The sequence below is a fragment of the Rhipicephalus sanguineus genome, chromosome 1 (assembly GCF_013339695.2).
Source record: "Rhipicephalus sanguineus isolate Rsan-2018 chromosome 1, BIME_Rsan_1.4, whole genome shotgun sequence".
NCBI classification, from domain to species: Eukaryota; Metazoa; Arthropoda; class Arachnida; order Ixodida; family Ixodidae; genus Rhipicephalus; species Rhipicephalus sanguineus.
In genome coordinates this window covers 109,326,975-109,336,969 of record NC_051176.1, presented here as the reverse complement: position 1 = coordinate 109,336,969, position 9,995 = coordinate 109,326,975, and the positions used below count along the sequence as shown (strand labels likewise).

The 9,995-nt window shown below is 47.9% G+C and overlaps 1 protein-coding gene across 1 annotated transcript; it reads left to right on the top strand.

The window, feature by feature from the left end:
- Positions 1–6,414: 6,414 nt before the first annotated feature.
- Positions 6,415–7,206, top strand: LOC119378909 (uncharacterized). The gene has a single exon (XM_037647984.1). It carries the CDS (start codon positions 6,415–6,417, stop codon positions 7,204–7,206), a length of 792 nt encoding a protein of 263 aa, XP_037503912.1.
- The last annotated feature ends 2,789 nt before the right edge of the window (positions 7,207–9,995 follow it).

Below are 9,995 nucleotides of genomic sequence, written 5' to 3'. Positions count from 1 at the left end.
AAATCGTCGCAATTTTTCTGAAGTAGCGAAGTTCCCACTATGCCATTTTTCTTCATTCTTCGGAGAATCGCGGTACCCGCTACACATCTGTAAGGCATTATCTGCACTTTGTGCTGTGGCTGATAATAAAGAATTATGGCTGAGCACTTTGCAGTGAGTGGGAAGGAGTGTTGCGGAATGGGCGCCTCCATTCGATTCCAATTCCATTCCGGGGAATTAGAACTTTCCACAATTCCATTCCTTTCCATTCCTCGGAATGAAAAAAACTTAGCCCATTGGCACTCAGGGAATGGCCTGGCAGTCCGATTCCATTCCTGTAATTCCTCAACGTAGGAAAGGCATCTTGATAGTTTTATCGAGTTAAGAATGAACGCCCCCTGAAGCTGATGTCATCAAAAGCATTAAGAACTGCAAAAGTACGCAAAACACGTTGCCAAGGTCGAGGAATAGTAGCTTGGTGACATATCTCGTGCAGTACGACCACCCTACTAGTTCCCATAGGGCCAGTTCTCCCGCTACCGATAGTATTTGCGTGGTCAACAGGTTTGAACGAATGGTGGTGTTTCAATATTGTTTAAGCTTAAATCTGTTAATGCTAAAATGACGACATAGCGTATTTTTATGCTGACAAAAGCGCCTTTGCATCGAATACGGAACACTGGGCCATACTGCCCGTCAGCACTCACGCTTGTCAAGCGCGCCTCGCAAGCATGGATGGGGTGAGGAGAACTTTCTGTGTTCGCCTGTGCGCAGGTATGCAATGTATTCCTTGTCGCAAAGGTTATTTACGTGTGTCAGGTACTAAACTGCTCGTGAGATAGAGATCAGGCTGTGCATAGAGTGCCACTTTCGGGTGGGGGTATCAATGGGAACCAACGCGCAAGGGTAATTTGTTTCTCCCTTCAGTATCTGCTGGGATAATGCATTTGTTTGTACACTAACTTATGCCTCCGTTTGTAGTAGGCGCGTTGCTTATAAATGTACCGTGCTTGCAATCAGCTAAGCCATTTTAAAAATACTGCTTTAGTGTTAACTTGCGAGGCTCTGACTTACGTTTGAAGCTTGAAAAACAGCACGTAGACGAAAACGTCCTCTATTTTCGGAAAAAGACGTAATTCCATTCCCATTTCATTCCTCCGAGCGTTGTCCCCATTACATTCCGGGGTCACGAAAATGTGGAATGATTCCGGAGTCATTCCAATTCAGGAGTGGTAACTCCGCAACACTGGTGGAAAGCATTAAACCACACACTCTTTGCGCTATTAGCATTGTGTGATGACTGGTTGTTATTTTACTCTTCTGCCAAGCTATTACATATGTTAACGCGATTCCTTGCCCGACATGACGCCTGTGTAGAGTATTTTTGCGATGGAGTTATAAGCACCAGCGTGACACTGTGGTGGAAGACCCGACTGCCACGCAGAGGGCCCGGATCCTAGAAATTCGTTTCTCATTTATTTTTTCTTATACCACGCGATAGCGGTCAAGTACACCGGCGGCCGCGGACAACTATGGCCCCAAAATCAGCTGTTGTGATCTCATAACAGCGTTCGCTGTAACAAACTTCAGCGCCGACAATGCCCTCTCCACTTTGGCCTGCTTGACAGGCGCGCAAAAGTCCACTTGCGTTAATATAAACATGTCTGGTTGCCACTGTTCTCGTTTTTCGCACAATTTCAACATATCTTTGCTTTGGATTTCCTGTCTGAGGTACGCGCTATACTATACCCTGAGATATGCTCACATTGCATGAGCTCAGTTGTTCCGGATTGCGAAATTTTCTCGTGAACCGAAAAACGATTTAAAAAATTTCGGTTTCACTCCGGAACGAAATAAATAACGTTTCGGTTACGTTTTCGTTCCGGTCGAAAATATCGTTTTTTTTTTTTTTTTCGTTTTTCGTTTTCGGTTTTCGTTCCGTTCCGGCACTGCTGTCAAGTGTTTCGTTCGCGTTACGAGGTGCACTTCAAGTTATTTTCACCCCCGCCCCCTTTATTTAATGCCTTGTAAAGGCCTCTTAAGGCGTAGAATAAATTATGATGATGATTAGGTTATTAAATTGATTCGATAGTTGCTGAAAGTCTAGCGTTTTCTGGCTAGTTAACGTCGTCATCATTTTTAAAGTGGGTGGGGATGATGCATGCTGATGGCATGAAACCGTACATTAAACAAGCTCAAACTCTGAAGCTTCTGCAATATTGCTCGTCTCCTTTATTTATTTATTTATTTATTTATTTATTTATTTATTTATTTATTTATTTATTTATTTGATAAATCTACATGTTCAGGCCGGTCGTGGAAGTTGCACTGCCAACTGTGCATTCAGGGAGGCGCGCGAAATAACTCCATCATTTGTGCGATGAAAATTTGGAACTTTATTTACGTAAGGTTCATTCCAGTTGCATGCTACATGTGCGGAACAAAATGGAGGAGCCGGTAATTGGGGATTTTGACGGATGAGGGCCGGGAAGGTGGGTGCGTGAGCGAGTCTGTAACTGACGCTACTGATGAAGATTATGATGGCGATCATCATACTGATCTCTATTGGCACCAATTTTAATAAAACGCGGTGTGGTCACGGATTTGACCGGTTTAAGCGAATCAGGTTTTAGTACGCAACCTCACTTCCTACTGGTAGATCTATAGTTTACAAGTTTTCTACAATAATTATGAATTAGTGTAGGACACTCCGTGCCGATGGCTTTTGCTAAATATGTTTTCAGACGATCAGGAAGCAGACATCGTTCCATGTATCGCCTACAGCAACGTCTCCGCTCACATATATAACGAAAAATGTGTTTATAAATCCTATAAAAATTTAAGAATTCCACTAATTACTCAAAATATTCTTTCCTACGGTGATTCTTCATTGGGCTTAAGCAACAGGAAGTAACAGCACGACCCTCTGCGAATTCCTGGGTGACATAAGGAGGATATATACCTTGGTAATAGATTAATAAGAATAAATTATTCGATATTTCGGAAAACCACCAATTTGTTGACCATGTATTGCAAGCTATTTTGTAACTGCTAAACTTTGCAACTATGACCAAAATTTCTTGCAATACCTGCTGCCCATAACGCTGTTCTATTTCTAAAAATGTGAATTAGTTTTTATTACCCTGTCTTTTCCTTCTTTCAAATTCCACTTTAGAATTACCATCGCTTTCTTGGTCTATCCCCCGTAGTGGGTAGGCGCGATTAATATAGGAGCAAGCAAGCGTCATCGACATTGTTGCCAAGTGTGGATGACGAAGACACGCAGTAAGTGATCGATGTCACAGGTAAAGGAGACAACGAACGCAACGAAGTCCGAACCGAAGGAAAAGCAATGCACCTGCCCGGAAGACGCCCCTAAACCTGCCAAGGCACCAAAGACAAAGAAACGCAAGCCTGACGATGCAGCGGCCAATCAGGAGGGCTTTCTCATCCGGCTCGTGCCGACTCCGGGCCACGACCTGAGCGCGCTTCGGCGTCCACCGGCCCCACGGCGCCCCACCCCGAAACCTAAGGTACCGCTGCGGGCTCCGGCGACCATGCTGCTATCGGTTGGCCAGCAGCCTGCCGTGGCCTTGGTGCCGCCGCTACCAGGAGCCGCCACGACACCGTACCTCACGACGGCGGCCTCGCCGTACCTGCCACTGGCGTCGGGATGCCCGCCACTCGCGGTGACGGCGGTGGCCAACGCGGCTCACGGCAACAACGGCTGCGGCGGCTGCCACACGGGCTGCTCCCGCGGTCACTGCTGCGCGGCTCGCGTCGACTACTCGTCGTCCCCCAACACGCTCACGATTCCTCCGTACGCGATGCCATTTTTCGGCGACATTTACCGGAACGCGGCGGCGGCGCACGCGCCTCCGGCTGGTGGCGGCAACATAAACGTGGTCACCAAGCTCACATCCGATGACCGCAAGCGCAAAGGGCGCGACAAGAAGCGCCGTGACAGCTCGAGCGAAGACTCCTCGGACTCTCACCGGAGTAAGAGGCGTCGGAGCGCGCCCAGGAAGGACGAGGTGCTGCCTACGCCCACCTCGCCTCCTGTGGCTCCGTCCAAGCCGCCGCCGCCGCCGCCGCCGCCCGAAGAGGCCACGCCCGCCACTGTTGTCAAGCCTGTTTCCCCACCGATATATAGCCCGCCACCCGAGGACAACATGCCTGTGGCGCCGTATTCGCCGGCCATCTACCCGCTAGGTAGCGACGCGCAGGGCGCCTACGACCACGCGCCCGACGAAGAGAATACAGAGGAAGAGGAGTCGCAGGGTGGCTCCAACAAGCTGGCCTGCATCGTCGTAATCGTTGTGGTCGGGTTGTGCATCATCATCGCCGTTGTGCTTGCCTTGTACCCGAAACTTCTGTTTGGTGATAGCACGAATGATTTGCCCACTGTGCAGGGTCAGGGTCCCTTCGGGCGGTCAGGCCGCCCACTCAACTTACTCAAGGGCCGCTCCAGTGACGGTGCGTTCGGCGAGCACACAACAGCTCAGACATCGGAGAAACAAGCCACCACGTTGGATGCGGAGGTCGGAAAGCTCGTTGGCAAAGTATGGAGGAGGACGTGACTTCCATTTTGGAGAGGGCGCACGCCTGCACTGCTCCGAGTCAGAAAATACGGCGTTGTGGCAGCATCGAGGTGGCCGTAGTTAACCGATACCTCGCAGTCCCAGTTTGTTTAAATAAAGCACAAACAACATCATACGTACTGTGGAGAGAGAGAGAGAGCGAAAGTTTGGGAATGGTATACTGGTCTAACACAACTTGGCCGACACTGCACAGATGTGAGACGGGACCATTTCAGTCGCGATCCGTCAATTATGCTTGATGTATGGAAGCGCTGTTATTGTTTACAAAGAGTTTAATTCATAGTGATGAATATTCGCTGCTTAAAAAAAATTGCGCAGTGTGACAGTTGAAATGAAGACCATAATTTTGGGCCTAATCGCGAAAATGTCTTCATTAACTGCGATATCGTACTCAATAAACTGGGCATTTGGACGGGTGAATCAATTCAATAAGAGCGAACATGTCGACCACATAGCCACGAGATTGTCAGCTATGACAAGCTTATCCCGCATAAGCAATTTATAAGTGCATTTACCTGATGCAGGCATATCAGTAACCATTTATAATGGGAAAATACGACGCTCACAAAGCTGGAGGAATTTCTCACCATACAAGGAAAAAAATGAGACCGCCCTACAAATGCATTATTTATTAATTGTTTTCGTTTGCTTGCTTGCTTGCTTGCTTGCTTGCTTGCTTGCTTGCTTGCTTGCTTGCTTGCTTGCTTGCTTGCTTGCTTGCTTGCTTGCTTGCTTGCTTGCTTGTAAGGAAGTTTCGGACCAAATTGAACCACTCGGTATTATTCAATGTATGACACATTTGAATAAGTCATTACATACATTCCTCTACAAAATGCTTCTGAGACCGATGCGGTTATGTGTCGGGCGCCCACTTCCTTTTTAAAGATCTGGACGCATCCGTGAAACTTCGCACGGTGTAAGGCGGTCAACATTTTACACGCTCGCTAAATGAACAAAATTCATTGTGACGCAAATTTGCTCCGAAATTGTAAGTATCTGCAGTATGTTAACTCTTTGAAAACTTATGAATGGTGCAAGTATTAAATGTATAAGCTGTGTTTGAACAACTATCACTCGTCTATTTAAAGGTTTATTACGATGTTTATGATCAGAAGTTTCAGGTGACTCAGGTGTATTGCAATAGAGAGTATTATTTCTGTATTGTTTTTTTTTCCTTGAGAGAAAGCTATTATCGAGATGGCATCGCCATTTTCTAATTGCTACGCGGCTGGCACACGTATGGGACTCGTTTAAAACAGCATACGCAAAAGCCTTGGAAAGTGAAGAAATGGGCAGCAGTCGCCGCAAGTAGCCCGATTGGTGGCGCATTTCAAGGGCACCGTAGTGGTTGTGGACTCTGATAAATTTACGCTATTTCTAGTCGGCAACGTATCAGTTTTATCAGAGCAGTACTTTCGAGGCGCAGATGTTACCACGTTGGTAAAACCCTGCAACAGTGTTGTCGCTCATCTTGCAATTCCCGAACGGCGAGAGATAAGGGGGACGTTACGTAAAACCCATTCGTTCGAAACGGGAGTAGACTGTTAAATATTTATATTCATTAAGCAAAGGAAGCGTTATAACAACGGCTGGAAGTAAGCGACGGGTATCCACGATATAACAGAGCGACAAATAAGACCATGTCAATCAAAGGAGTGGCATATGTCCTGTTGGCCCACACGCGCCGTTCATCGCGCAGCCTCATAAGCATCGGCAGTCTAGCGAGGCCTCGTTCAGCAGGTATTACGCGTCCCCGAAGGTTGAACACAGGGCGGCAACAGGGGCACCATGTGAAAGGCTTCTCTCTGATGTTGCGCTGAGGACCGCGGGCAGAATGCAGGCTTCCGGCCGGGCGGAAGACATGCAGGCGCTGCTGGTGGACCTGCGGCCGGCGCCCGACAGCCTTGTGGCCGGCCAGCAGCAGCAGCAGCAGTCCAACCAGCCTGCCGCTGCCGCGCCGCCGCTAACGGCGAATGCGGTGCTGGGCCGCTACGTGGGCGCGCCGCTTCCAGGTCCTATGCTGGCGCGCATTTTACCGCCGGGTCCTACTGCCATGACTGGCATACAAGCTGGCGGCCAGAGTTCGTCCATCCAGATACAGCCGGGTGGGGCCAACGTGGTGCGTCTTTCGCTTTCCAACAAAGTCTTCCTCAAAGACCACCGCAAGGAGAAGAAGAAAAAAAAGCGGCCGCCCGTCCAGGAACCAATCACTGTGCCGAGTCAAGTGGTCGTGGCTCCGCCGTCGCAGCCACTCCCCGCACCGTCATTAGCACCAGCACCTGCAGCCACACCCGCACCTGCACCCGTGTCCGCACCCACACCCGCACCGGCATCCGCAGTGTCCACACCGCAGACGCCCGAAGCACCCTCGTCAATGCCCGAGACTCCGATGTCTGGTGGGGAGCCGATGAGCGAGCCGCCGCCCGAAGAAGAGCCGGAGGAAGAGGCCTCGAAGATCTGGCTGTGGATCGTCATATTCCTTCTGGTCTCCACGCTCGTGGCCCTCACTGTCATTCTGTTCCTCAAGCCAGAGTACCTCGACACACTGCTGCCTGAGAACCCCAACACCGTGCAAGGATTGCATGGCGGAGACTTGGCGTCTGAACTGCTCACTCCGGAGCCCTGACACTTTCTTGCGTTTAATAAATGGCGCCTGCTACGGCATCGATTGTTGAGGGCGTCATCGCACCTGAATGGCCGTCGCAGGCTCGTCGGAAGTGGCCATCTCGCGTTAAAGTGCGCAGTTGACGCTCATGCGCGTCTCTATAAAAGCGTTTGCGCTCGCAGTTCCAGACGCCACGTGGGTGCAGTCGCGTATTTATTGTAAACAAGCAAAAAGCGATATGCAGGCATTGGCTGCATCACGCGAATACAGTCACAAATTTTAAGACGAAAAAAAAAGCCGTACTTTGTGAAGTTACCGCATGGTATCAGCAGCACTAGTACTCTATGAAGATCGAAAGATGTGTCGAGTAATTTTTTTAAATGGTTGAGAAAAGTTTAGAGGTAGAGACCCCATGTCACGACCAGATGCCTTTAGTCACGGGATCAATGCATTCCTTCACATGCTTGCTTGTGAGGCCGTTGAGCGTCTGCCGCTTGAACGTGTCATTATACTTTATTGTTTGCGGCAGATGGCACATACTTGAAAGGCATCTTACGGTCTCTTCATTCATATATAAGCGAGTCCGGTGTACCGCATATTCATACTAGGTGTATATGTCGAAATGTTGGCGAACGTTACGCACAGGCCGAAATTCGCATGCAGAAATATAGTGAACGCCCACTTACACAAGCGTAACCGTCATGACCCACGCATGACCTCCGGCTGCTGTCTTGTCTGCCAGAAGTGTCTTGCTCAATAGGAAAGCACCACTTTAACGCCGCAGGGAAGTTAAGTACCGTAAGCACCCTCTCGGTGCCCGCATCCCAATTCCGAACACCGCTTTTAGTTAACCGTCTTTCACAGCGCGTGGCGTACGGACCTTCAACGTTCAAAGTTCGCGCGATGACGCATCCGTCATCGCGCGAATCGAGACAAAACAACAATACTGCCACGCGCGTTTATAAACTTAATTTTGGTGTATTCAGGTTTCAGCCACAAAAAAACTGTTAGCAACGCTCGCCGCAGAGCCGCGGCGCAATGCTTGTGAAGCTTCGCGACTATTTCAGATCATTCGCGAGGGCAAGTTTATTCGAGAGCTTACGCGAGCACCAGCGACTGGAAGGTTCTATGACTGCTTCATAAAAGACCACGCGCTCCGTCGATGATCAGATTACTCGACGGCCGACGACTGTTCACGCCGCTATCGGTTTACAGTGTGAATTGCTCGCACGTTGTCTTCTCATTTTCCGGGCACTGGTTCACCCAAATAAAAAGTTTAATAAGTCTTGAACATGCCGACCATAGAGTTTCTTACAATAATACCTAGAAGCGAATCTGGTGCTAGTGTGTACGCGGACTCCTTTAGCGGCGCTTCAACCACCATGGGAATGATGGGAAGTACAGGCTTCGGATTTGCTTCGGATGGATTAGGTTCTTGAGATTCGCGACGCTTGTTTACCGAATGTAAAACAAAGCGATATGAAGTTATTTCCAATTAAAACTGGCTTCATTATTGTGTATGTAAAACGTATTGCAAAAAGTTTGCGCGACCGTGAGATAGAACTGAAACCTGGACAAATTTGACCACCACGGTATACATTGCTCTGCAATTGTGTTCCACATTTGGCATCACAATATAATGAATTATTTTCTTTCAATCAACCTTTCAATCAACATTTCAATCAACATTTTCTTTCATTAAACAAAATTTGGTTAATATCTAAAAGTGCTCACTAATAATTGATTTTAATATAGGTAGCAATAACTGCACCTTTTATTTTTCCTAAAGACTACTGCGCTTTCTTGCACATATTCAGGTTTGCGTATATTGCCTATATTTTTCCTTGTTTGCTCCAAATCGAAATAGTGCTTCTAGCGCGGGATTATTATTATTATTATTATTATTATTATTATTATTATTATTATTATTATTATTATTATTATTATTATTACATTACTATTATTAATAACTTGTCAACCACAAGTATTGTTTAAAAATTTTCAAAATGTGGTATTAGACGAGTTGCACATTGTTTAAAAGCATTGTATTGGGCTTTGCAACATTTTTTTGAGGGCCCTCCGGCACCTCCAAGGGAATACACCAATGCAAACGGTGTAACCATACATTTTATTGGAAAAAAAACTGGGCGATTGTAACGTTAAGCTACCTCGCATTGTTTTCTTTCCATTGGTCATTAGGTATTTACGATCGGTCGAAGTTTTCTGAGTCACACAGCGCCTGCTTGTAACGCGATGCAACAAATGGCGTGAAAATTATCCATCGCTTAATGACCACTTATGCACGACTACGTAAAAAAGTCACAGCTTCGCCGCAAGGGCGAAGCAATGAATGCGATAGCAAGAAATTAATGCTATACGAAGTGAGGCTCGCCAATGGATACTCTCAGTTTGAACAGCGCTCCTGTTGCAAAGGCGGCCGAAGCAGCGAAGGAAACTAGCGTGCTTCAAGTGTCGAGCTGTGACACTTGATAGTTCGCGCTCATCTTCTGTGTGTTCGTTTAGCGGCGTCTCTTGAGCTCGAGTGACTTACGTACGCTCCGTAACATGAGCGCGGACATCACCGTGAAAGGTTGAAACATCCCTCTTGCCCTCACCACGAGAAAAGCGCGCGAGCAGACAGCGGAATGCCAAGGTTCTCCCTCCGCAAATATAAGAAGAAGCGAGCGAGCTCGCCGACGACTTTTAAATGCACCCGTCGCGCTCCTAGCGCCATCTCGCTGGTAATGAAGAAACGCTTATCAGCGCCGGCCGTCTCTGAGTCCGTCCAGCGGTAAAGGGTGTGTATATAG

Coding starts and splice junctions, on each gene's coding strand:
- LOC119378909 (XM_037647984.1), top strand. CDS start 6,415: ATGCAGGCTTCCGGCCGGGCGGAAGACATGCAGGCGCTGCTGGTGGAC.